This window comes from Apis florea, unplaced genomic scaffold (genome assembly GCF_048593485.1).
Source record: "Apis florea isolate Af1SG1 unplaced genomic scaffold, ASM4859348v1 contig_2495_pilon, whole genome shotgun sequence".
Lineage (NCBI taxonomy): Eukaryota > Metazoa > Arthropoda > Insecta > Hymenoptera > Apidae > Apis > Apis florea.
In genome coordinates this window covers 1,682,967-1,710,655 of record NW_028256595.1, presented here as the reverse complement: position 1 = coordinate 1,710,655, position 27,689 = coordinate 1,682,967, and the positions used below count along the sequence as shown (strand labels likewise).

Here is a 27,689-nt window from a genome sequence, read left to right as displayed (position 1 = left end):
GTATATTAATTAAGGGAACGATGGCCGGAAATAACGTTGAAAATAATAGAAAGTAAAATTAATGAAGGAACGGAAGGAGTAAATATCGAATAATGAGAATCGGTGATCGCAGAAAAAAAGATTTTTTTATTACGAAATCCAATCAATTCGTGTGTCGAGAAGGAAGTGTCGATAAAACATTTGCATTATAATCTTCGATAAAACGCGTCGTATTATTATATTATTATTTACATAAAAATATTGCGTAATATAATTGCATATATTTATCTCGTTGTTAGCTCTCGTTCGATTTCAATCGATAGAAAATTCATGTCAGGAACATCAGCCTGACTAACTGGCTTATGACCATTTCCACCCCTCAGAACAACACGGTTCTATTTATTTTCCTCCTATAATTAGGTGAAACAAGCGGAAAATTTTCCCCCGCGATGATTCTCTCGATTAACTTTGTAGAAGAAAGATAAAAAAAAAAAAAAAAAAAAAAAAAGAAAAAGAACACGTCAATGACAAACATCCCTTCTTCTTTCCTCTCTTTCCCCCCACCCCCACCCTCCCTCGGTACACACAACATTGTTATCTTTCTCGCTCTGTTTAACTTTCATTCTTCGAGATACCGCGCATGACCGACGAATACCGACGACGTGACGTTGAAAATGACGCGTATACGGGGCGAAAATAATGGTCACGACGATGATGACGATGATGATGATGACGATGACGGTGATGACGACGATGACAGGGCAACGCATGAACCATCATATGCGTCGAGTGTGATACGGCTCGACGCATATCTGTTTGTAATAATCCGTACTCTAGCTTATCCGTGTACGTTTCATGCAAATTCGGACGATGCAACGAATGGTAATCGTGTAGCGAGGTGACCATTCGTCCGTTTCAACTTTGACGAAGTTACGATGCCGGTGCTGAAAAGAAAAGAAAATAGGAATTATTGTTATTTCTTATTAGAGAGAGAGAGAGAGAGAGAGAGAGAGAGAGAGAGAGAGAGGAGGAAATCACTACTTCTTCATCTACTCTTAGCTCTCCTCTTCCGCATTTAGTTTTTGTTGATTAGATTAATCGAGTTTTTCTCATTTTAGTCCTTTTAGCTGATCGTTACTTTCTCGAAGAATTCAAGAATCCTTCTCTTCTTGTACTCTTCCACTTTTGTCAAAGTTTCGAAGATTTAGATAAGAGGTTTTCGGTTTCGATCCTCCCAATCTTATTATTATTATTATTATTATTATTATTATTATTATTATTATTATTATTATTATATTATTACAAGCTCTCGATGCTGACGAATCGATCACTGTTACTTTATCATTATTTTTGCCGTTCGGTAGTAAAAGTTACTACCGAAAGTTCGAGAGCGGGGAAGTAGAATTATAGAAGCTCTCCTCGAATCCGGTAGTTGTCGAAGATGTAAAAGCTTTGGTCGTTAGACAGGTTTAACGAGTTGTTTAGTTGTTTTCAATCATCAACAAATACGTAATCACGTTACGATGCGCACGATTAGTCAACCACCTTTTGCGCGAACGTTACTCGCGACTTACTGATGACTAGATTTTTAGTCCTCTACTAGAACGTCAACCTTTATTATCTTGACATACCGTATGTGATGAACTTCGAACCACGAATTACTGGACGAATGACGGGGCTGACGTTCAGTGTAACTTTCAAAAGTAATATTACCTTAGCTAGAAATTAAGTTGAGAAAAAAGGGGGATTAAAAAAAAATCGACGAGAAAGAGACAGAGACAGAGAGAGAGAGAGAGAGAGAAAAAAAAGGAAAATAATAAACGAAATATATAACCACGTTTCCTTTCGAAGCAAGAATTGGCAAGAATTGACAAAAATTACTTGTTCTCGTAGAAACAAAAGAGAGAAAGGAACAATTGGCGTATGGAGAGAAGGCGTACACGATTCATATCCTGCGAAACGAACGAAAACGAATGGCAATAAGGCTTAAGGCGAGTAAAGGAAGAGGATTACCTTCGGCGGGCGGGGGTGCAGGCGCAGCCTCCGCTGGGGGCGCAGCTGGGGCAGCCTCGGCCGGCGCTGCAGGTGGCGCTGCCTCCGCAGCAGGCGCTGCAGGCGGAGCACCTTCGGCCGGAGCTGGTGGTGCCGGGGTTCCTTCCGCTGGTGGCGGTGCACCTTCCGCTGGTGGCGCTGGTGCGGGCGCGCCTTCACACAAAACTACATCAGTCTCTTCGCAATCCTTCAAATTCTCGACCGCTTAATTAATCAGACGAGAATCGCCGCAACGATGAATTAACCGTTTGCGCTCGAGGCTACTCTCTCGATCAGTTTCGATTTGCTGAATAGATCTTCCTTGTGGAAGATCCTTGTTTCTTTACTCCTAGTGGTGATTCTTCGCCACTACTTGGATCGTTGCAGCAATTCGAACGACAATATTTATTTATGTTTGATTTTTTTTAAAATATCGAATAGATTCCTAAACTCTTTAAGTATAATCTTATAAAGTAACAGAATAAATATACTATTAAATGGTTAGATTTTTATGTGAAATAAGACCTTGGATCGAGTTTGACGTTCGTGGCGATAGAAATATTACTTTCAAAGATTCCGAGTTTTGTAAGCGTGGAATACTGTAATGAAATTAGTTCAATCGGAGACGAGTTCGATTTTTCGTTATTAAATAATGATTTCTATTCATTAAAAAATTGACGATAGAGAGAAAGAAGGACAAGTTATTGGGACATTAGTTCGAGATGAATTTTTCGTTATTAAATAATTATTTCTATTCATTAAGAAAGATTTGTAACGACATTTTATCGTGATATTTGCCCCGAGCATGCTTTTTCTAGTAATCACTTCATTATTATTAAAATATCACACAACAAATATAGATTTTTAACAAATCCAACCTTTCTTTATACGTAAAGATAGACAAAGATATTAAAATATGAAACTTTTATACGTTGATATGCACGTGAAATCATTATAAGTTAGCTAAAAAATTCGAGCGAAGCCTTGTTTCGTCGAGCGCGAACGGTTCAACTAAGAGATTAAACGGAGCGAAGGAAGAAGGTGGTAAGAATAATAATAATAAGAAAATATATGGATCGGTCGCAAACGAGTTTTCACGAGAAAAGACGACGGGGGACAAGATCACCTTCTGTCGGTGGTGGTGCCCCTTCGGCGGGCGGCGCACCTTCCGCTGGCGGCGCACCCTCCGCTGGCGGCGCCCCCTCGGCCGGTGGCGGTGCGCCCTCGGCGGGAGGCGCACCCTCGGCTGGGGGCGCGCTTTCAGCGGGCGGTGCCCCTTCGGCGGGAGGTGCGGCCGGCGCGCCCTCCGCTGGTGGCGCTGCCCCCTCCGCAGGAGCAGCCGGTGGCGCCCCCTCCGCTGGTGCTGCCCCTTCTGCAGGTGCACCTTCTGAACAATTACTCGGGTTATTATTAACGAGTCTAATCTAAAGTGGCCGGAGAGAGTGTTGGTCTTTCGTCCCCGATGGCTTGCGAACAAAAGCGATTTGTATTAATTTGATAGAAGTAGAACGTGATGAGAGTGATGCAGAGAGAAAAAAGTAGCGGTTAAAGTGATGGACACTGACCTGGCGGGGGCGCTGGCGGTGCTGCCCCTTCCGCGGGTGGACCAGGTTCCGGAGCAGGTGGAGGAGCTGGCTCGGCGGGAGGTACTGGCGACGGCGTTGGCGACGGCGTTGGGGGTTCTGGCGACGGCGTTGGTGCGGTTTCTGGCGGTGCGGGTGTCGGCGATGGCGTCGGTTGTGGCGGTTCAGGCGGTGGAGCTGGTTCCTCCTACACGGAAATCACGGCTATCTTTCCATCCCGAAATTAACGAAACTCGCTGTTTCACAATTAATCAACAATCGTGCTTTCACGACAAAGGAAGGTAAAAATGTCTTCTCGACGAGCGGAGATTTTTTTAGAGAGATAAAAATCGGTCGATTTACAAGGCATCTGTGCACATTTCAAAGGTCGTCGTTTATAGATACATCGCTCGTTCGAGCGGATGATAATAACAACGTTCTCTGTGCAACAACGTTTGCCGCGTGGCCATTTCGATAGTGTAAATCAATGGCCGTACGCGATAACGAATATTGTCAAGATAATTAAACAATGCCGTTCCAATGATAAACATTGCAATTTGAATGCGCGTCCGTCGAACGAGCTTCGCTTCGCAAATACGCGGGTATAATTCTGAATTTGCGCATTCGTTGTAAAAAAAAAAAAAAAAAAAGGAAAAAAATATGGACGAAAAATTGGCTGACGAATTATCGGCAAGGATTATCGCGGCAGATGGCGTTGTTTTCTCGATCCCGACGACTAATAAAATTGGAAGGGAACGATACGTTGCCCGTAAACAATGCGCAAATTGTAACGAAACGTACGCGAAAAAGCTTTGCAAGCCTATTTGGCGAGTCGTAATTAAGCGTGATCCGATCGATGTTCAACCTACCGTGCTCGTTTCCCGATTGCAAATTCAATTTCTATGAATTATTCTTCTCGCTGTGTTGTGAACGAGTGTCGCTGTGTTGAAAAAAAAAAAAAAAAAAAAAAGGAGAAAAAAAAAGGAGGAAATTAAATCGATATTCGAAAATTCGTCGAAGCTTCGTTAACAGCTTCGTTTCTTACGATACAGGCATCGTCGATATTCGTAAAGACGTAAAATTTCTCGGTCGAATGTGCACGCCTCGCTCTTCACCATTCGCCACGCCTCATTGGCTCTTTGACAGGTTTACAACCTTTTCGAGACGAAGCGATAAAAATTTCGTTTCTCCCGCGAAAAAAAATTCTTATAATAATCGCCCGATCCGATAATTGAGTCGTTTCGCGAGATTAACGATACTCGAAACTTTGCCAATATTTTGTCGAGTGTAAGACTGCGGATTCTTCTGGAACGATGAATTCGATCGAAGGTGACAGTTTCAAACGCGAATAAAAAAACGGATATACATACATCGAACTTGTAATAATTATCTTTTATTTCACGTAAAAAAAAAAAGAAAAAAGAAAAGAAAGGAAACTGTCCCTTTCGATCGTAACGGGAACATAGAACATAGAAAATCGACGAGACGAGGAAGGAAGGAAGAACGAAATGGTGGGGGAAAATAGGGGAATGAACACACAGCCACAATGTATTTCATCGTTGTTAAATATTTTGATTTACAATAAATCTTAAGTAACGATTTCCCTTTCTTGTTATATTCCAATTACGTTTCGTTTCTCCCTTCATCCGGTTCACAGAGAATTACGAATCGGCATACATAGTGATACATAGTATGGGGGTTGACAACAGTGTAAAAAAAAAAAAAGAAAAAAGAAGAAGAACATTGACAGAGACGGAGAACGATACAGGGTTTTTGTTTCCTTTTTTAAAAAAATATACATATACATATACATATATCTCGTAGACGAGAAGAAACGAAGAGAGAGAAAAAAAACATCGGTCAGTCACAAAATTCTGAATTCTTTGGATTAGAGATTCGGAAACATATCCGGTGAATTCTCGATACAAATCGAGCAAGTTTGATAATATTTGATTTTTTTATCACGATACGTGCATCTCGGGAATTTGTAAAATTGTATTATCGAGAAGAGAGAAAAAAGGAAAAAAAAAAAAAAAAAAAGAAACGAATGAAAAGAAGCGGCAATGAGGAAGTTTGTTGCTCGTCGAGATGTTATCTGGATGGATGGATGGATGGACGATCCCTTCTCTCGAAAATAACGTCTCGAGAACGGGCGCAACGTCAATAGCCCTCATGCCTCCACCTCCTCTTCCTTTACCTTCTTTTCCTCGCCTTTCTTCGACCAGTCGGGCTTCTTCTGCAAAGTTTGAGAAAACGTGAGTGAGAAACGGGCGCCACAGGCTTACCATAAATTCGATCGAAATTCACACACGGCCAGGTCCGGGGTTAGCGATTGGTTGGTAAACTTTCGCAAAGCGGGGTTGTACAACAGGTACGTGTTTTCACGGGAGTGGTGGGGCAGGGGGCGGGGCGGGGCGAGAAGAAGATTCGCGAAAAATTCGTAAATAAACACCGATTGTTAAAAATCGCTCGTTCGATCATGTTCGTTTTTTTTTTTTTTTTGCTTTGTTCAAATTCTTTAAATTCGATCAATAAAACGAGGGCGTGTGTCCTTCTCTCTTTATCGAAAAGCCGTGCACAATGTTAGCGGAAAAAAAAAAAAAAAAAAAGAAGAAAGAAAAAAAAGATGCGAGAGAAGTGAAATGAGATCCGTGAAAAAAGATGAAATGGAAGGATCGAGTCGAGGCAAAGATCAAAAATCTTGCGCGAAAAGAGAGAGAGAGAGAAAAAACAAGATTAATCTCTCGATGTATCGAATAAAATTCGTCTCGATTATTATTTCGTATCGTTAAGGGAGCGTTTAGCAAGCAAGTTTAATCTCTCTACGTCTAATCTCTACGATATTTTCTTGCGTACGTTCGTTCACACCATCCCTGGTAATCTACTTCACGTTATCTAACAATAATACACGCACTTTATTATTTCATATCTCAATCACTAAGAATGCATGCCGATCTAACGATCTGATCGTTTAAAGCTTTACCTTATCTTTTGACGCGTTCTGCGAACATAATGCAAGAGCAACATCATTAGTCGACAGATAAGACATGGACAATTATTAGAGCGTATACATACTAATTAATAACTTAAAGATTAAGAGGTCGATCGTGACTCATTCAATCCGTTCGAACGATCCGCGATTCGATCATCCGCGCTTTCCCCGCGAAACGGTTGTATGAATCACGTTCGAGAAAGAAAGAAGATGGCGCAAGTCGAGGCGTGCATCGAGCATCGTTCCTTCTTGATCTTTTTCTTCTTGATCGTAGATATATATTTGTGAAAATTTTTTTTTCAATCCAAGTCGAATGATCGATGCACGGGTCGAGACAAAAGAATTCGGACGGGACAACAATCCTACACATGTACAGCCTGGAAGCATGGCAGCCGAACGAATGTGAAGGCTAAAGCTGCTTGTTGGACAAGTGTTTTAGAGTTGAAAAGAGCGCGACAATTTTGCAATTTTGTTTTTTTTGGGCGTTCGTTCTATTCGATCTATCCTCTGTTCTTGCACACCAATCGTTTCCTAAACGATAAAAGGGTATACTTTGCATAAAGGAGCCAGTTTAAACAGGGTTTAAACAGAGAAGATAAACGAAATGAAACGAGGAGAGACGTTGGATGAATAGCTTTAAAGAAAAAAAAAAAAAAAAAAAAAAATAAAGGAGAAAAGAAAGAAAGATAGAGAAGGAGATAGAACAGGCACTTGTGAGTAAAGCGCTTCTGCGATTATGTACGAAACGAAGAAGAAATTCTGTGAGTCTTAAATATATTTTGTATAAGCCGTTTCTCACCTTTTTTTTTTCTTTTTTTTTTTTTTAATTTAATTTTTTTTTTAATCTCTTTCTATTTTTATTTTTTTCTTTTTCTTTTCTTTTTTCGCATCGCGTACCGGCTATTATTTATTATTAACGCAGTTAAAACGTGAAATAAAGGCGTTAAAAGTGAGAGAAAGAGATAGAAAGGGGAGAGAAAATAGAAGTGGACGCGTTGAAAGCAAATTAAAAGGTATATATATATATATATACGGTTTCAGGTATAACCTCCGATTATTTTCGTCGAGCATATATTACACATGGATATATAAGAGAAGAGGTGGAGCTCTTAGAGGAGGGGGGGGGGGAAATTAGTGGAGCAGAATGGAAACGATTCTCGATACGAGCTCGACCCATTCTTATCGTTTCTTATCCCCCATAATAAAATTCTCGGGATCGCATTCTTCTTCGTTCACATCTCAGGTTTCATGGGATGAGAGAGGAAGAGGAGGGGATCTACGCGTTTTCGATATTCGCGGGGGATCGAGATCGTCGAGTATGGTTTCCATACGCGAAAGAAAAAAAGGAATGAAAAGGAAAAGGAAAAAGGAAAAATGTATCGGACGGATAACGAAGCTCTTTTCGCGAAACGGAAAGAGAGAATAATAACGAAGGAAGAGCTATCGATCGAGAGGATCGGAACGCGAAAGAATGTGAAATAATTAAAATCGAGGAGAGTTGTTCTTCTTTACGACGATGTACTTTCTTCGATCGTGTCATTCACGACGTGTTATATATTCTTTCGCGTTCATCATTAATTTTATCTTTCTTTACTTTTCGCTCGATCTCGTTTTTTTTTTTTTTTTTTAAGAAGAAGAAAGAAAAAAAAGAAAATCCTCGGCTTATCACCTAATATGACTTATATTTTCTTGTTGTACAATAATTGCGCGTAACCCTCGGCGAGGCGCACGATTTACACAATGATAAAATCATGAATAAGGAGAGAGGGAGAGGGAAAATAGGTGGGCGAGCCGTTTCCAAAACGGCTCGATGTTATGGGAAACTATGATGGACCACAGATTGATGAAGCGATATGTAATCAAGAAGGAGGGAGGCGGGGGACAGGGGAGTGTAGGAAACGAGAACATTTTCATTTTCATTTTGCCGCGGATGTCTAATTCACGGATATGTGTGTACACGGATATGTGTTAATGTTGATTCTCTCTCTTTTTTTTTTCTTATTAAATCTGTGTTTATTCGATGGCCTGTGCACGCCTGTGATAGTATTTCCTTTTTCTTTTTCGATTCGCTCACTTTTTTTTTTTTTTTACACGTTTATCTCATGTTTCTGTTTTTAAATCTACTTCTTCGTCTGCCACTCTGCCTTCTCCGATTTTTTGGGCTGTGGAGAACAACACAATTGCCTAGTCAACTATCACTACAATTGGGGGGGGGGGGGGGGGGGAGAAAGGGAGAACTTATACGAAAATGAGGACGGTCCCACCTCTCGGGAGATCGGCCGATCATTTTATAGAACGCGTATAAATTTCATCTCGCGTGAAATAAAACGGAACGAATCGGTTGATCTCCGTGGAAAGGAAGGGCGCGTCCGAACGATCAAAATTCTACGAATACGAGGGGAAAAAAAAAAAAACCTGCTGATCGGGTTTTTATACACGGAAAGAAAACCAGAGCCACAAAAACTGTCTTTCTCAATCTGGCTGGAAAAAAAAAACGTGAATGTTTTCACCCACCCGTCGTATGGCAAAAAAGAAAAAGAAGAAGAGGAAAAAAGGTATTCAAAAATTATTCAAAAATTTATTATTCGATTATCTCGCTCGTATAAATAAAAGACTGATTTTAATCCAAAATAATCGCGTTGCAAACGAACACATGTCATCGCGAAGTCTTGTATTCCTACGAGCAAGAGGAAGAAGAGAAAGAAAAGAAAGTTGTACGAAAGAAGATGAACGAGATGAAAAATTGTCGATTGCCGTCGACGGGGTGGTAAGGAGAAAAAAGTCTGAAGTTAAGAAAAAAAAAAAAGAAATAAATTTCGATTCGAATTAAATCGAAAACGATCTCTCTTACCTCTTTGTCCTCCTCCTCGAGGGTGAATTCCTTCTTCTTAACCTGTTTAAGCTGGTTACGGAAGTTGAACTCGGCCGCTTTCTTCTGGAGCTTGGCGAACTTGTTCTCGTACTTGGACACTTTCTTCAGTGTTGGTTTCATGCTAAACCACGTTCACAGACCGTATTATTGCAAAGTGCGTGTATATATATACTTATGTATATATAGTAATTGGATGGAGAGAAAGAGAAGAATTTACTGCTTAAAAAGAGGTGTTACTTACAATTTACCTCGGAGGTCGTTCACCTGGCTGTTCAAGTCCGCGATCTGCAGCGATCGAACAATTTGTGCATTAGATTCGAGATTTCGTGTCGAGAACGAAACGAGAAAAATCATGCTTATTTCTCGTTTAATCGCCGGTAAAGAGTGGAGGAAAATCGAGTGGGAACGACACCCTCTGACCTGAATCTTATCTTCAAATCTTTAAATATATTTAAGAGCCGAGGAAAATCCCTTTAAATCTTTGCACGGATCGTTCCATTTTCTTTTTTTGCTTCGAGAGGGCAATCGTTCGTCGACTTTACCCTACCAAATTAAGGGTGGTTACAGAAGGTAGACAATTACGATTATATAAGAAAAGAAGCAGTTTGGTTTTTCTTTTTCTTTTTTTTTTTTTTAATCACAATTGACGCACAAATTCACACAAAATGCAAAACGCACACAACGGCCAACCAATCACAGGCAAAATAGTGGAGAAAAAGCATGGTGGACACGTTACATCAAAATTGAAAACGATCGAGCGGTGGTGGGTGAGCGAAAGAGAGGCGGGCGAAAGAGAACAGAGAAGATATTCTGGAGCAGAAGTTAGCATGCGTGCCAGAAGCAGGCGGGGACAGGGATTTTATGCTTGCGTGCACGTTTTATGGCGGATACATGGTGATGTTAGCGAGGCTCGCTCGACGACGAGTCGAGATGAATTGGTTTGCCGATTAGCTGCAATGCCGGGGCAACAATGTGGTGGGAACGAAATGGGGTAACGATTCGAGGGAAGACGTGGTTGGAAGGGCGAGAGGTTATCGATGCAAAAAGGGGAAAGAGAAAAAAAGATCGAAAAAAGACTAAACTAAGACTAAATCAAACCTGTATATACACGTATACATATATACATATATAGCCTGTTCAACGTCCCCCCACAGACAGTGAAAAATATTGAACTGAAGGAGAAATGGCAAAGTTAGGCTATCGATCGAAATTAGAGAAACTCTTGGATCGTTGTTTCAAATTGAATTCGAGTTCTTCGATGCGACGATTAAAAAGCCATTTGCACGAAAGAGAAGAGGGAGGGCTTTCATACGGCATAACTCGTTTAAGGGAAAACCGACACGTTCTTTTTCATTTTTTTATTTCCCTCGTGACGCTTAGCAGACCGAATAATACACCGATCATCGAACGTTAAAAATTAATAAACCGGCATGAATTTCGTTCCCCGATTGTGCGTGATCTTTATTTTTAATCTTTTGTCAAGTTCGCGTGTCCGATATGAATCATACGAAACGAAAGAAATTGACGAGAAGCGTGCCAATATATCTACATATTATAAATCATCTCGAACGTTTCCCCACCCGAATGAAAAAGTTCCCGCTCTTTTTATTTTTTTCTTTTTCTTTTCCATTCTACCAAGGATCTCTCGAACAAATTGATTTTCTACCTACGAACGTTCTCCCCGGTAAAACTTCCTCCGGAAGCCACTTGTCGGATTCTTTCTCCGCTCTCCGCTGTTCCGCTCTCGGCTCATTCCTTTCCCGTTCCGTCCACGGTTCGCTCGACGACGAGGAAGAGGAACTCTGAGTCGGTCAGAGAGAGAGAGAGAGAGAGAGTGGGGGATGAGAGAAGGGGTCGAACGAATTGCACAGAGACGAAAAGTGAAAAACAAAGAGGAAACGGAGATTACACTATATACATGTATATATACTATTGAACACTGGGATCGAGAAATGTAGAGAGAAGGGAGACGAGCGAGAGGTGATAGGACGCGAATTTCATTCTAGAGCCAATCAAGAGGGAGAGCTGGTCACGATCAGCTCTTTGTCCACATAGGGGTGAAGAGGAAAAAAAAAGAAGTAAAAAAGTCCACTACAATCCCTTCCCTGGCCGAGTAGAAATTCTGCTCCTCTCGCGCTGGGGTGAGAAAATTTTGTTCACGCGACGACAACTTCGATTCTCGACGCGATCGTCGTCATCGTCGTCGTCTTCGTCATTCAATGTCAAGTTCACTCGTTTCCATTCGTTTAATTATTTATTTATCCAAGAGTGAAAAAATATCGAAGCGGGGAGGAACAGACTTCAGAAGCCAGAAAGGATCCGCTATTTACAGGCCCAATTGAACACCATGACAAGAGGACAGTGAGGACAGTCGGTGGTGCGTGCGAATCGGTGCAAAATCATTTTCGCTCGTCGATCACCCATGTATCGATCGTCACGTAGACGCGTGTACGTGTTACGTCTTACTTTCACGTCTCCTCCAACAACAACAAAGGGAGAACAAGAACAAAGGGGAACAAAGAAGAACAAAGAAGAAGAAGAAGAGAAATTCGTATTATTCGTTTCACGATCACAACACAGAAGGATTGATTTACACGCGTGGTTGATCAGACGAAAAAAAAGGGGGAGGGGAGGGGGGGGGAAGAAGAGAAATAGAAAACAAGAGGCGACAAATAAGGGGGTGGAGGGTTCCGGAGAATTTTCACAGCATGGCACTTCGCTCTCTCGTGATATTTTTTTTTTTCTCACTTGGTTCTCAAGATGGCCCACCTTCGTGAGAGTTAATCAAGTGGAATCAAGATAAAAAAGAAAAGCGTGGAAAAAGGGAGGTAGTAACGGTACAACCAGCGTTTTTTGATTATCTACATTTTGGGGGGGGGCGAGGGGGGTAGGGGGCGCAGTTACGATATACAATACACGGATAATAATAATAATAATAATAATAATAATAATAATAATAATGATAATCTTGTTTCAAACACATCCAATTGTTTGATCAAAAATTCCAACGGGAGGTAATAATGTTCAAAAAAATAGGGGGGAGGGTGGTGGAGTGGGGGAGCAGCGAATGTGTTTCGAAAAAATGCAGGTTTGTTTCCTTGCTACCTACGTACGTACGTACCTACGTCGTTCTTAACAGCGTTTCTCTCGACGCTTCGATCTCTCATCGGCGTCTTTCATTTTTTTTTTTTTTTTTTTTTTTTTTTTACGTGTAAAGAAGTATATGCATATTGAACGATATTCGATAAAGTAATATCGATAAAGTTACGGCTGATTTTATTCTCGTCTCGTCTCGTCTCGTGATCGATGCAAAAAATACGTGGAACTAGAGAAAAAAAAAAAAAGAAAGAAAAAAAGAAAGAAAAAAGAAAAAACGGAAAGAAAGATCGATGTTTTCCTTTTTTCTTTTCTTCCCTCACTGGGGGGGAGGGGGGAATATGAAGTGCCATACTTCTCTCTCGCGACGTATTGTAATAATAATAATAATAATAATAATAATAAAAAAAGAAATGTACGCAAAATTCGCAATTAAGCTTCGAATTAAGCGGCAAAGAGAAGAGAAATGCGTGTAACGAGGCAACGGTTTATTATTATTATTGGAGAAATATCGGATTCTGTATCGTGATTGAATTGACGATCGGCCGAGTTAATAATAAGAAAATTTGCGATGCGTGTATTGGCGTGTATTTGGTAGAGCGATGGAAAAAAAAAAAAGAAAAAAAGAAATTGGTCCATGCTGTTAATTTAGACGTCTGCCGAGTCAAAGAGAATTCGTGACCGCGCCATCGTTATCATGTCGCGATAAAGGAATTAAATTTCGAGTTTTCTTTTTTTTTCTCTTTCGATCGAGACAATCGAAACAACGCCAAAAAATTGCTTCGATCCAATTCATCAATTCAACTTCAAGTTTCACGATATAATTGTTCGATCGTCGTGGAAATCATCGTCGATATAGAGATATACGTGCGAAGAAAGAAGAGACAGACGCACTTAACGTGTTTACGACGAAAACATTTATTAACGCGTTTCTTCGAAAAAATTTCTTTAAAAAAATCGATTTACTTTGTTCGTACACGTGCAATATAAATAATTCGAAGTAATCGTTAGTAGGGAAGCAAGCCAAGCAAATAATCAAATCGAATGAAAGAAAAGGTATGCGGATAAACGGTGTATCGTCGAGAAAAAAGTCGAGATCGATCGGGGGGGTAGCGGTTGCGGGAGAAGAAGAAACGCAAGAAGCAACAGAAAAGAGAAAATAGAGATCGAAGAAGACAGAAGAAAGAGAGAGAAGAAAAAGAGAGAGGAAGAGATCAACGATAAAAAGGGGGGGTGGGCGGGGGCGGTTGATGCAGAAGAGCAAAAAGTAGAGAAACACAGAATAATTGAATAAAAGCGAGCAGAGAGAGGGGGGGGGGCGAGGGGGCGGGAACACGAAGAAGACGTGAAATGTACAGTGATAACGATTTTTTTTTTTTTTTTTTTACTTGTTTTTCGTTCCTTTTTACGTTAATTCTTACGTTCCTTCTGATTTCCTTCCGATTTTGCACCGTACACCCACGCACGCACACGCGCACACACACGCGCGTAGTCTCACGCACACGTTTTGAATCACGCGTGAGATTTATTTTTTTTTTTTCGAAAGGGATCAACTCAGCCCCTTCATGATGTGTTCTTTTTTTTTTTTTTTTTTTTTTTTCCCTCCCTTGACTTGTGTATGCGCAATTCTTTTTTTTCTATTTTTACGAAATAAAAAAAAAAGAAAAAAAAGAAAAGAAAGAAAGAAAGAAAGAAAGAAAGAGAGAAAGAAACTGAAAAGAGACAGAGAGAGAAAGAGAGAGAGAGAAAAAAGGGGGGATCGGAACAAAAAAGAGAAAAAACTAGAGAGAGAGAGAGAGAGAGAAAAGAAAAGAAAAGAAAAGAAAAGAAAAGAAATTAAAAAAACGAAAAAAAGAATCGAGGGGGTTCAACCAATCGTTCTTCGATTCATTTTTTTGGGAAACAAAAAACGCGAATTTCTCATTTCACGATTCGTTTTTCTCGGCAAGAGAACGCGTTATGCGGTCGAGGGGGGGGGGGGGAGAGAGAGGGGGGGGGAATCGGTTGCCGCGATTTCGATCGAGCGACGAAACTGATGCTCTGATCGCAAAATGATCATCGAGATTACTCGAGGCACTCGACAAAAAAATTGACACTGAACGGAAATGCAAATTCGAAACGATGGATCGATTTGACCCGACTCGAATCGTCCCCTCCATAAGCTTGCCCAGCCCTGATTCCAAATTCTCGCGGGAAGCTTTCATTTTCCTTTGGCCGGTGGTTAGTTGGAAAAAGCTCGGGAAGCCTATGTCTGCGTTATATAGGTTAGAGTGAGAGAAAGAGATAGAGAGAGATGGAGATAAAATAATAAATAGAAATTGTAATGATAGAAAGAAAAGAGCGAGTAAATCGGACGGGTGTATAATCTGTGTGTCTATAGATGATGAATTGTGGAGAAAGAGAAGAAAAAGAGAGAAAGAAAGGCGGAAAGAAGAAGAAGAAGAAGAAGAAGAAGAAAAAGAGAGGCAGATGAATAAAAATCGACGAGAGAAAGTTTCATCGAAGAAAGAAAAAAACAGGAAAAAATAGAAGAGATGAAAAAGGAGAGAAAGAAAGAGAGAGAGAGAGAGAGAGAGAGAGAGAGAAAAAGAGCGATCGAAGAGTGAAGGGCAAAAAAATTTACGTTTTAATCGAGGCACTTCATATTCATTTCGCGAAAAAAGAAAAAAGTTTTGTTCTTTTTAATTTTTATTAATTTTTTTTTTTTCTTCTTTTACACTTTATAGGAATCTTTGGTGAGAATTAGATAAATTGGAGAGAACAAAAAAGAAACTTGGAAAATAGAGAGAAGAGGATAAAAATGATTGAATCCCCGATACAGGACTGACCAAGATTATACAGTATGGTTGTAAAATTGGTTGTAAACCAACGAGATTACAAGAGTGGAAAGCAAAATAAAAAGTCTTTTGTTCTCACGTTCGTTTTGTCTCCGCTTGCCAAAAAGGAAAAAAGAAAAAGAAAAAAAAAAAAAAGGTAAAAGAGTCTTTTTTTTTTTGTTTTTCTATTCGATTTTTAACTTGTCGAAAAAGCCACTCAACGTGTTCTCCAAGAGAAACATCGTGAAAGAGAGAAAGAGAGAGAGAAAGAGAGAGAGAGAGAGAGAGAGAAAGAGAGAAAGAGAGAAAGAGAAAAAAAAACTCAAATAAAAGACACAGTATATGTACAGAAAGAGGGTGGAACAACGAGAGACAACGCGAAGAGAGAAATTCAGAGAGAGGTTGCACAAAAGAGACGTGCGACTGGCGGTTGCTCTCTTTCTCCTCGCATTGTTCGCCGTTTTTTTCTTTTTTTTTTTTTTTTTTTTTTTTTGGTGCTTTCTTTTATTTATCTCCTGTACCTCGTAGTCCCTTTTCCGAACTTCACGCTCCAAATCCCACTTCTGACCCTCACAAAGGTAGACGCGGTCGTAATACATTTGGCAAATCTCCCTCAAATCGTCTACAAAGAACATGGAGTGTCTCTCAGATATCTTCCACGTATCTCGTGATACGTTACTTTCACTAAATAGCCAGGAGGCGAGGACGAGGGAAAGAGAGATCATTTCATCTTTCGTTTCATTTTTGTTGAAATATCTATCTAAAACCGATTCAATGACCATCCGTTATTACCATCCATTTTTTGCAAGAATTTTATAGAAAAACAAAAGTCTCTCGTTCCGCCCGTGCGGATAATAAAAGTCTCGCATGGGAATCGAATCGAAATGACCGATCGTTTTGCTATGAACGCGAACGTGACCTGCTCTGAAATCTCTCCTTTTTGTTCAAATGGAAACTGTCCTATTTGACCTCCATTCGTCCATCGAGACGTATATATACCAAGTTGTTACACTCCTTGTAAACGCTTCCCTCGAAACTTCAATCTTCGCCGATCCATTGTCGGCGAAATTTCAGGGCAGCCAACGAAACGGATATATATATGTGTGTGTGTGTGTGTGTGTGTGTATCAAACAGATTCGTTTGATCGAAGGAAAAATTCTGAAAGTATTTCTCGCCGAGATATAGCAGGGAGAAGCAAGTAATAATAGATATGAGAGACAGAGTGAAATTTCGAGGGTGCGTCGACCGGGAGGACGTATATACGTAGAGGACGTCGACCAATCGCGGTCGTAGACGTGGCAAAGTTAAATTAAATCAAAAAAGAATCACGTGGGAGGCCAGAGATAAAAATAATCTGTGCAGGAGACTCGTTAGGCTTTCTTCAGGCGAGCCGATCGTATTTACCTCGAATTCTTTCAACCTAATTTGCCTCTCGAGGTCAAACTTATCGCCCTCGAGCGCGTATACTCTGTTCCAATATGCCGAACAGATCGTCTGGAGCTCGGCTAAAAGAACAAAAGTTTCAGGATGGAGAACAAAATGCAAAAAAAAAAAAAAGAAAGAAAGAAAGAAAGAAAGGGGAAGGATGTTTTCGATCCATCCTTGAATCGGTTAAAATATATCTGTTGTTCTACAGCGATATTTAAAAATTATTTGTTTCTCCACGGGGAAAAAAAAAAGAGAAAAGAGAATAGAAAAAGTACTCAAAGATTTTTTTCTCACGTTATTAAATACGATTATCGATTCGTAAAAAAAAAAAAAATCTTACCATTTAAACTAACGTGGGGTTACATATCCGCGGGTGATAGGATAGAGAATCAAGGGAAATAGAAAAGAAAGAATGAGATTCTCGTGTTTTGAAAGCAAGAAGCACGAAGCTGACAACTGCGTGAACGTTAACCTAACTCGAGAGAGTGGGAGTCTAGGAGGAAAGAGGAAACGTATTTATTCGGAATAATATTGGCGCCAGAAGGTGATCTACGCGCAAATAAACGAAACAAAAATCGAAAAGAAAGAAAGAAAGAAAGAGAGAAAAAAAAAGGAAAGGAAATAGTTTGTTCTACTTCAAATCGCTCAAGATAGGATCTAGGATCTATCAGCATTACGATATTATTACTTGACATCTACTGGCTGCGATTCTACGATTCGCGCGTGCCTGCTTTTCTTCTCTTTCTAATCATTACGTACGCTCTAGGAAGACGTTCTAAACTAGTCAAAAAGAAATCTTGCGAATAACTACGTTAGAATTGGTGCGATTAGATGATTCAGCCTCGATGCCTAAGTTTCATCAACGTCGTTAAGGTAAATTAACAACAGCCGAAACTTCAATTTCAATGAAGAAAAAGAAAAGAAAAGAAAAGAAAAGAAAAGAAAAGAAAGAACTATTATTATGTTCACAGCGTTTTTGCTAGCAAAAAAATGTCGTTGCGTACTAATGAGAAAAAAAAAAAGAGTCTCAAGAACAAAAATAAGATGGAAAAAAAAAAAACACGATAGAAAAGAAGTGAGAACGGAAGAAAGAGAGAGAGAGAGAGAGAGAGAGAGAACAAAAAAAAGTTGTTGCTTCTCTCCGTTTTGTTAATTGCAGCGTCGTCTGTTTTTTTTTTTTTTTTTTTTTTTTTTTTGGTTTGTTTTTGTGCATCGAAAACTTTTCGACCTCGAAATCCTTCTTGGCGACTTCGTACTCAAGGTCGTACTTTTCCCCCTCGAGAGCGATGATCCTCTTATGATACTGGATCAGAATGGACTTCACGTTAGCTGTCAAAATTCCAAGTCACCTTGAAACATACTCCTTTTTCAAAGCAGGATACGGATACGATTTTAACCGGTGTATGTGCGTGTGTGTATGTGTGTATGTATATACGTGTGTATGTGTGTGTGTGTGTCTTTTTTTCCTCTACACGTATATATATATATATTTTTTTTTTTTTTTTTTTTTTTCCCCCTCGATATAAGTTTTTAATCTAACTTGAAATAGACACGAGAGTGTGAGAAAGTGTAAGAAAATAAAACACGATCTCGTGTTGTCACTTTTCTCGGTTTGTCATCAACCGGGGAGGGGGGAATGAAATAATGTGTTAAAGCAGGGGACGAGGTAGAGGAGGTAGAGGCAAGTGTATCAAAGCTGAACGAAATTTGTCAATTACAAATGAACGAAGTGTCATCGATCGATTCGACCCTATCGAGCGTGATTGATACCTGTATTGATTGTAATAGAAATCGCGATACGATTCGAAACAAAAATTGAAAAACAGGGGACGGAGGCGATGTGGCGATATACACAGAAAGCGAAGAAGAAGTAAAGAAAAAAAGAAAAAGAAAAAAAAAAAGGTATCGAGTGAATGCCGAGCGTATTGAAATGTGCACACTGTGGCGTGTGAAAAATATTCGAAAAATTTCGAGAAATCAAAACGAGAGTTACCCTTAATATTATTACTATTATACCCTGAATGAGTGTGAATTATTTATTCCACCATACACATCATATATAGCTGCGTTTCTTGCTGCGACAACTTGTGAGAACACAATCAAAAGTTAATAACGTGAATGATCCACGATGTGCTCATAGCTTTACCATGTGAAAAAAAAAAAAAGAAAAAAAGGAAAAAAGAGAAAAGAAAGAAAAAAGAAAGAGAAAGGAAAGAAAGAAATTAACAACGACGAAATAGCATTAAAGACGAAGAGCAAAGACGGATATAAATTGGTGAGAATAGAACGCGCGCACAGATATATAAATGTATATAAAATGCGAACAGAAAAGAAATTGTGCGAGAAAGAATAAACAGAGATAAATAAATAGAGAAATAAGATAGACAGAGTAGAACAGAATAGCCGTGTTATGAAAGTGAGAGGAAACCATAGTTGAAATAGATTATAAAACATATTATAGAAAAATATTATATAGAAACACGAAGATAGACGAAATACGAAGCTCGCGACACTTGCCCGGATTGCGATATCCAGCGTTCGAATTTTCTTAATAAACGAAGGGTGAAGCAATGATTGACGACGACGACTGTTTTCTAAAAGAGAGAGGGGGAGAGGAAAACGAAAAAAAAAAAAATAAAACATAAAAGAGAGGGAAGTAAATACGAAGTAAGTGGCAAGAATAAAAATAGATTTTTCGGCTATTTATAAATATAATCGCAATGTTACGATTGCGTAAGATCGGTCGCCCTTTTCGAGCTCTTTGCCAAAGTACCCAAGACTATTCGTCATCGCGATCGAATGCAACCGGGCAAGCGCGTCGCATTACTCAAGTGCAACAACATTGAGCATCGTTACGATATATATATATATCTGTGTGAATGCCGTCGTTATTTGCACGTATCGTAATGTAATTTCTCGCAACATTGTCCTTTCCTTTCCTTACTGACGGGTAAGTACCTCGTAATCCTTCTTCTTAACAACATATTCGAGGTCGAATTTTTGATCCTCCAACGCAGTGATCCTATTGTGGTACTCGCGCAGCACGCGCTTCAGGGATTCTGTGTGGGACGAAGGTGAAAAAAGATCGGACAGAATTCATCATGTTTCTTTTTTTTTTTTTTCGAATCAAATTGAAATGGTGGACGATTAGAAATCGAAATGTTGGATGTTGTGTCGCAATGGAAAAATCGAAAACGTGTTTTTTTGTTTTTCGAAAAAAATTTGTTGCCCTCTGCTCGGGGGGAAAAAAAACGAAACAGTCGTCTCGAGAAAACGAGCAAGATGGGACGAGAGCGATTGGGAAAAAGAAGTGTGGAATCGAGAGAAAAAGTTACGACAACTCGTTGTCGCTGTACAACGCGGTACACGAATATGAAACTTCTATCGGATCTATGTCTGTCGCATTTGTCTGTCGGGCAAAAGAGAGAGAAAAAAAAGGAATATTTCTGTAGAAGACCTTGGGTGTTGTTCGACCCTGAATTGTTAGCACTGTCTAATAATGATCACGGCACCGTTGAACCGAGAAAAAAACCGCGGTTGTCGACGTGTTATCGAGGAGAAATTTTCTTTTTAAGGGGGGAGGGGAGGGAGAGAAAGCCTTTAATGTACCTTCGCTTGCGTCGTCGACGTTCTTCGGCTTTCCGCAACGCTCCTCGATGATGCGCCTCCTCTCGGCCGCCTTTCTCTCTTGTTCCTTCTTCAACTCCTCGGCGGCTTTCTTGCGCAGCAACAACTAACGCGAATATATGTATGTCCGTTAGAATTGAATGGAATTGTATGGAATTTCAAGAAAAGTAGTTTGGAAAAAAATATATATATATATATATATAAAGCTCGTTTGGATAAGAATCGTAATAATATTAAGAAAATTAGGGGGACAGAATGCGAACTTACCCTAAGCTTCTTCTTCCTGTCAGGGGTCATGAAACCCTTCTTCGCCTTCTTGGCTTTGGAAGCCTCTTCGAGACGGGCGCGGACCTCCGCCCTCTTTCTGTCCGTCTCCGCCTGTTTCCTCTTCTTTTCCTAGATTTCCCGTAAGCGAAACTCCCTTAAAACATCTCTTATCCGATAATAGATCCGCGAGTTCAACCAAGAAACTCGACAAAGATCTCATTCTCTAGCGAACGAATTTAATAAATCCTTACCCGTTTTTTCTTTTTTTTGAATATAAAAATAAAAAGAGGGGGGAAAAAGAAAAAAAGAAAGAAAAAGAATAGTAAAGTAAGATGATAATTAAAAATTTCGATTGTGGAAGGGAAAGAAATAATTTCGAAAAACTTTCGACTCGAAACTAGCCCTTGATACGAAAACTGTCGCAAAAGTCATTCAAGATTAGCGAGACTCGACAAGTTATTGAAAAAGTTTCAGCGATCCTTTTTCTGCTCTACTTTAACTTCCATCCATAGTTTCGCCCCCTTCTCTTACGTACATCCTCGAGACGTTTTCTCTGCAAAGGAAAGAATAAGAATGCGATCGTGAGAAAGGAATCTCTCCTATCGGCGGAATACGAAACGTTCGGTGTTGATCAGGAATCGATAATGAAATTTTTAACGTTTCGAATTCCGAAATTGTGCCAAGCGGTCGAAAAGAAGCGTGTATTGTTTGCAACAGTGTAGGAAATGCTCGTGTAAAAAGATATGTGCACATATAGAAAGTAGTGCAATAAGATATCGATAATATTCTTTGTATAGAAAGTGTTAGTGTAAAAAGTGTAGCGGAAAAAGTACGCAAGTGAATGTGAAAAAGACAATATCTTAGTAATCGCATTCTTTGCAACGATGTAGAAAGCGTGTAATAGATCTCGATAATATTCTTTGCAACAGTGTAGAAAGTGTTAGTGTAAAAAGTGTGCAAAAATACGCAAGTATAGAAAATATAGCGGGACAAGATTTTATATAATATTACTATAATATTCTTTGCAAAAATATAGAAAATGTCGAATATGTAATAGATAATATTATTATCGTAAAAATAATCGTGATTCGTAAGTGTGGAAGGTACGCGATAAAATCTCGATGATATTGTTTGAAACAGAAAATTTTTGTTAGTGTAAAAAAGTGTGGAAAGTTTGCAAATAAGAATCTCGATAGATATTTTTGGCTCGTAGAATATTTTGGCAACGCGTTTCGCGTGTTGAACATTGATGATACAATATTTAATAATACGCATATAAAAGCAGGCATAGGAAACACATGCTGTTGGCACACACAACGTGATATTAATATTGCCCCGGACAATAAATTCTTCTCTAAGTAAATCTACGTTTACCTCGTACGTTTTTCAATTACTACGTGGCTCGTGCTTGCGTTTTTCTACGTCAATCTACGCGCAATCGTTCTAACCTTTATTCTCCTCGATTAGACAGGAGAAACAAAGACATTTCTACAACTTGAGAAAGACACATATATACGTATATATATTTATACGTTCGAACGGCACGGAAAGAGCCCCCCTTTTCATGGAATCATCTTGATTTACGAACGTCAAGATTTACGAGTTGTCGAAAAGTGTGACGGAATTCCGGTATTTTCTCGGGGCGAGGATGATGATACCCTCCGTGCCGATTCGAACGCAAAATCGAGGGGGGGAGAAAATGGGAGGAGAAGTTGAGAAATACGAGTTTGCACAAGTATCGATGGTGCATTTTTACAATCACCGGTTTTGGGAAGATGTGTTGTGCAGGGAAAAGTTGGGCGTGAAATAAGAGGGAAGGGAAAAGATGGTGGAACAAATAAGGTGTGTAGAGGGGGTGGCGCGACTCGTGGTGGTAAATAACGTTGAAATAGGAGCGAGAACCGGGGCGATAAATCAGAGGGGAAAGTCCTGGCCCGCGTCTCTCGTAATATTTCCGTATTTATCTTTTATTCCTCGAGGTGGAGATGAGACCGGTTACTCACGTTTAAGAGACGCGAACGTGTACTTTCGCAAACACGGAGAGAGGAGTATATTCGAATATTTCTCGATTTTTCGCGGGGGATAAAATCCGTCCGAGAGAGGATTCGATTCGATCTCTCGAAAAATCGCGAAGGAATGGAAAGAAAGGGAAATGAGACGAGGTGTTTCTCGCGAAAGGGAAGGAAGAATTGCGAGGGGATAAAATTTTCCTCGTGTATTCTGCGGGGGACAAGAATAAAAATGTATCAACTTTCGTATAGTTTGGTATTGAAAAGAAAAATACAGAGGACTCGGTCGGTTCGAGCAAGGCTTTCAATCAAGGCTGACTCGTTATCGAGAGAGAGAGCCTTTTGTTAATCGTCATTACAAAAAAGAAAAAACACGTCTACTACTAGACAACTGCGTGACAAAATACGGGATAAAATATTAAAAAGTTAAAAAAGAATTCCAAAAGAAAGGAAGGAAAAAATCACTCGTCCTTCGTCACAGACACGTTCACAGACTGAGGTGTGGGGTGTTTTCGAAAAATTAGATTAATATCATTCGTTCCCCTACGATCACGAAGACGACGACGACGACGACGACGAAAACGACGATTATTATTATTTCACGGCAATTTCACAAGCACAAAGCGCACGAGCAATGCGTACCTTTCAACGACGTTTAGTTTACTGCAGGTGAAGTAAAAAGAACGGGAGGAGTCCGTTTATTCCATTTTCCAGCGATGGAAAGCGATGAATCGAGGATGACCGTGATGACGCATGAAAATGAGGAGAAAAATAAATATCGGTTAAGATTATTCGTGCGTTTCTCACGAAAAGGAAAAAAAAAAGAAAAAAAAAAGGAAAAGAAAACCGTGTCGAATTATCGCGCAATACCACGCGTCCTGCGTGAAGAAGAAGAAGAAACGATCGGCGAAGGAACAATTTTTCCATGACGATACCCACCTAACCTCGTCGTCCGCCATCGTGGTACCTGGCTGCTACACCCGTCTACCTAAAAATAAAGCGCAGAGGGGCATGTTTCACGTATCCGTGGCAAAATAACAATAAACAGTTCGCGTTACGTCATAGAATTAGCGTATTAAAACACGATCGTTTCACGGTGACACGGGGTTTACACGGGGCAACATCGCACGCCCCGTTAAATATAAACCAAAAAAGGAAGATGAGGAACTCGAGGGGGAGAGGTTGAACGTTAAATTCTTCGATTGAGAAGAATTTTTCTTTTCTTTTTTTTTGGGGGGGTTGAGTTTATCGATAACCGGTTCCTTGTAAATCGACGCGATGAATCCCACCTTCCGAGCGTAAATTTTGAGCGTTCTCTCTCTCTTTTTCTCGATGCAGGAGAGAGAGCAATGGTATAGAATATCCGGTGCTCGAAAATAGACGCGGCCCGTCCCCACTTTTCGATCCGTCGCCGAGACGTCGCTACGTCGACGATCCAAATTTGGATGCAACGACCCGCTAGATCTCTCTTTCTCTATCCCTCTCTTTCTCGTATTCCTCGACGCTGCTCGATTCAATGGCGAAAAACAGATCGAACAACATTGGAGGAAAAGTGGAGAAACGTGGAGGAAACGGAGGAATTTCGATAACACGTTATTTCCACGATATGAAGATCGTTACGGCGACGTAATTTTTTCTTCTTCTTAGAGAAACGAGATTGAGATTGTTATACTTGAATACTTAAAGGAAGAATAATTGTCTTCTCCTAATTCCAACGGTGAAAAAATATCGAAGGAAGAATTAAAGAAGTCGTGGGTGATTAATGGGAGAGCCGAAAGTGATTCATTTTCTTGGTTCACACGAGTGACCGCTAATAAAACGGAAATATAACGTTTGAAAATAGAATACATTCGCCAATTGTAATATACTTATACACGTTTATCCTTCCACTCGTTCGAATTTTCGAACGAAAATCGAATCGCGTGACGACAATTCAATTATTTGTTTGGCCAGCCGTCAAAAGAAGCTATAAAATAAAAACGAGAATCCCCTCGAGATCCGCGGAAATTTCACCGGCAAAGCGCTTTAAATTTGTAATGGACGATCGCCCTCGCTAAGTATAGATTCCCCCCTCGCTCGAGCCATTCCAAGACACGTACCAGAGTACCTCCCGCGATCGAGTCTCTGCCTCGTCTCCGATGTCAAAGAGGATCCGTAAAAATAGAAAACACGCGGAAAAATATATATATATATATATATATATAGCTTGTACGAGATCCTCTCTTTAAATAATAATAATACGTTTGTTTCCTTTTTTTCTTCCCGTTGGAGAAAAGTCGAGCACCGGTCGAAACAACGTCAATCATCGCTACTTCTTTTCTTTTTTCTTCTTCGCGACTTGAGAAATCGAGAAAGAGACACGATGAAGGGTATACCAACTCGGAATATTCGCGAACCTCCTCGTTGGAATGATAAATTGCGAGAGCGCATAGATAGAGAGCGTTATATCGGTCAAGAAGATATCGTGGCGGAATACTAGTGCAAGGCTGTTTACACAGATCGGTTTAGATTCTTTTTCTCGTCGAATGAAAGGGACAAGAAAAGAGCGGGGCGCGGTCGAAAATGAAATCGAAAATTTATATTTATATAAATGTATCGAATTGAAAGAAGAGGAAGAAACGTTCACCTCTCCCCGCGAGAGAAGATCGGAGGAGGAAGATCGGATCCGCCCGTCACACGCGAGTGAAAAAAAGGAGAACGTCACAGTTTTTGGGTGCAACACTCGTGACCTTGAAAATAGTTTCGCCTCTGGTCGAACACTTCGCCTCTCACTGACACTCTCGAGAATGACGGCGAAGGAAAGAAACGAAAGGTGGCCTCCCAGTTCTTTCGAAGAGAATCCTTCGAGTCGGTGTCCAGGCGGAGAATCCTGAAGGGTATCGATCAATCACGAGGATTGCGCGACGCGTGCTTCCCCGCTCGAGGATTGGGCTTACCTTGAGAAGAACTGTTCGCTGGCTGCGACTGGCCAACCGGACCTTAAGCAGCTGACTGCGTGAATCCCTAGCCGACGTCGTCAACCTCCATCCTGTGGCCCGTTCACGTGGTAGTGGCCGACCAATGGCGGCTCGCCATTGGTCGTAAGCATTTTTAGGCGAGAGCTATGCTTGCTGCCAAAAATAATCGGAAACTGAAAACGGAGCCGAGCCCGCTTCGCCGTTCGCACGGCAACCCGCAAACTCGCGCCTTTCTTCCTCCGCATACTTGATTAAGTATGTTATGCGCGTCGAGAAGAAGAGGAAGAAGAAGAAGAAGAAGAAGAAGAAGACGCCTTTCTTCCTCCTTTCCGTTTCGTGCTGCTCGAAGATCGATCGAGCAGACGAATCGTCGCCAATTAATCGACAACGTCGATTAAACGATGCTTCGAAACGATAGAATTCTCGAAAAGTGTACGAGATTTACGAGCGAAGAAATAATTAATGGAGAAGGAAAATAATTTGGATAGGACATATAGTTGTGAAATTCAAATTCTATATATATTCAATAACGATCGAATAAACGAACGTAAAAAGGAGAAGAAAGAAAAATTTAACGGTGGAGCGACAATGTTCGATCGTATCTCGAAAACACGCCGAGGGAGAACGAAGATATTATTAACGGGCCGTTCTGGATTTTGGGTGTGCCAGCTGTTTGGCACTAAACATGGTAACGCTCACGGAAACATCGTTTAAAACGTAACACTTATGATTCTACCTGATATTATATCTACTCTGACTTTTAATAGGCCTCGTCACACCCTTAAAGATGATTTAATTATTTCCAGGGATTTATAAGTTATTTTTAAAATCTCTTCCGAAATGATGAACTATATTGCTTAAAATTTAGAAATATCCGTCAATTTTGCAGCTTGAGTTCTCGAACTTGAGCAAAATAAAGTTATTCGAAGATAAGGAGATTTATTGTGTAAAATGTTTGAAAGAAACCAAATATTATAGATTTTCTTCACTATACCATCGAAGCTATTTATAGGATTTTCATTGATGTTCAAAAACCGTATAGCTAAAGTAGGAAACGGTGGGTTAAGTAGAATGGTCCTGTTTCTACAGACAGGTAGTATGTATCGACGCTTAGCCGGACGAGCGGACAATGTTGATAATGTAGAATTCTGTTACAGGCGTAGAACAAGCAAAAAGACTTAACATCTTATGGAAAATAGATTGAAATACCGACCTTAAAGAAAAGAGAAGTTTTTCTTTTTTGTTATTAAAATTGTAGTATATGTAATATTTGAATATAAAATATTAAAGCTCATTTGTGTCAACCGATATATTCAAAATTTAATAAGTTATTCCTGCTACCATTTTTTACCATATTTTCACCATAATGCATTTTCCATCTGAATATATATTCACTGAAAACTGATATGTTCAAAATTTTAAGAATTTCTTCTCGGCCACAATTAGTACAGTCTTATTAGTTTACAATTTTTTTTTAAGTATATAATCAATACGGAATACATTGTGCGATATTACGTTTTATACGTTAATACGTGTATTATTTCTTTTCTTCCTACGATAAAACGACAAACATCGATGCTTCCTTCTTCTAGAAAAAAATAGCTGCACATTTAACTCAACAATCCGAGCCTCGATACCGAGACAATGAAGTAAATAAAAAAAAAAAGAAATGCATTCAAAAACAGATAAAGATAGACACACAAATCGCTTAAACTATCGCAACCATCTTTTCCCAATAATTTCTCAATAATTTCTTCGTCCATAAAGCGCATTAATTAATTAACACATAGATGCATATTCCGCATCTAATCGAAGCGGTACAGGTAAACTTGGGGAGAGAGAGGTGATGGGGGGTGGAATAGGGGGTGCGATGGTGAAGGTAGCTCTGAACCAAGGGTGATTAACCCTTGCGTCCCTGTTGCCACGACGACGATCCTGTGACGTCACGGGACAAGCCGGGGTTTATGGGTGACCCACATTCCAAAAATAGCCATCACCGACCCCTACCCCCTCCCCCAACCACCGCGCCGCTTTTATCGCCTCTTCCTCCTTC

General features: G+C 40.0%; 1 protein-coding gene and 1 long non-coding RNA gene across 37 annotated transcripts; one reads left to right on the top strand and one right to left on the bottom strand.

Annotated features, from left to right (window-relative positions):
• Window positions 1–103: 103 nt before the first annotated feature.
• wupA (troponin wings up A) lies at window positions 104–25,863 on the bottom strand. 36 transcript variants are annotated; one of them, XM_086906666.1, is made up of 16 exons: window positions 25,616–25,736; window positions 25,409–25,548; window positions 23,624–23,667; window positions 21,206–21,223; window positions 20,671–20,799; window positions 20,386–20,509; window positions 19,735–19,835; window positions 9,678–9,721; window positions 9,416–9,557; window positions 6,556–6,573; window positions 5,770–5,808; window positions 3,576–3,780; window positions 3,137–3,397; window positions 1,993–2,184; window positions 1,611–1,697; window positions 761–923 (listed from the first exon to the last, which is right to left on the bottom strand). In XM_086906666.1, exons 3-16 carry the CDS (start codon window positions 23,636–23,638, stop codon window positions 910–912), a joined length of 1,389 nt encoding a protein of 462 aa, XP_086762792.1. In that variant the 5' UTR covers window positions 23,639–23,667; window positions 25,409–25,548; window positions 25,616–25,736; the 3' UTR covers window positions 761–909. The 36 variants fall into 36 exon arrangements, with proteins under 36 accessions (XP_086762818.1, XP_086762792.1, XP_086762791.1 ...); XM_086906665.1 differs by lacking the exon at window positions 25,409–25,548 and having other exon boundaries at window positions 25,616–25,863; XM_086906669.1 differs by lacking the exons at window positions 19,735–19,835; window positions 25,409–25,548 and adding an exon at window positions 18,005–18,105 and having other exon boundaries at window positions 25,616–25,863.
• LOC147657837 (uncharacterized) lies at window positions 25,839–26,944 on the top strand. The gene is made up of 3 exons (XR_015291699.1): window positions 25,839–26,353; window positions 26,443–26,732; window positions 26,794–26,944. It is a non-coding gene; the product is annotated as an uncharacterized LOC147657837 (long non-coding RNA).
• The last annotated feature ends 745 nt before the right edge of the window (window positions 26,945–27,689 follow it).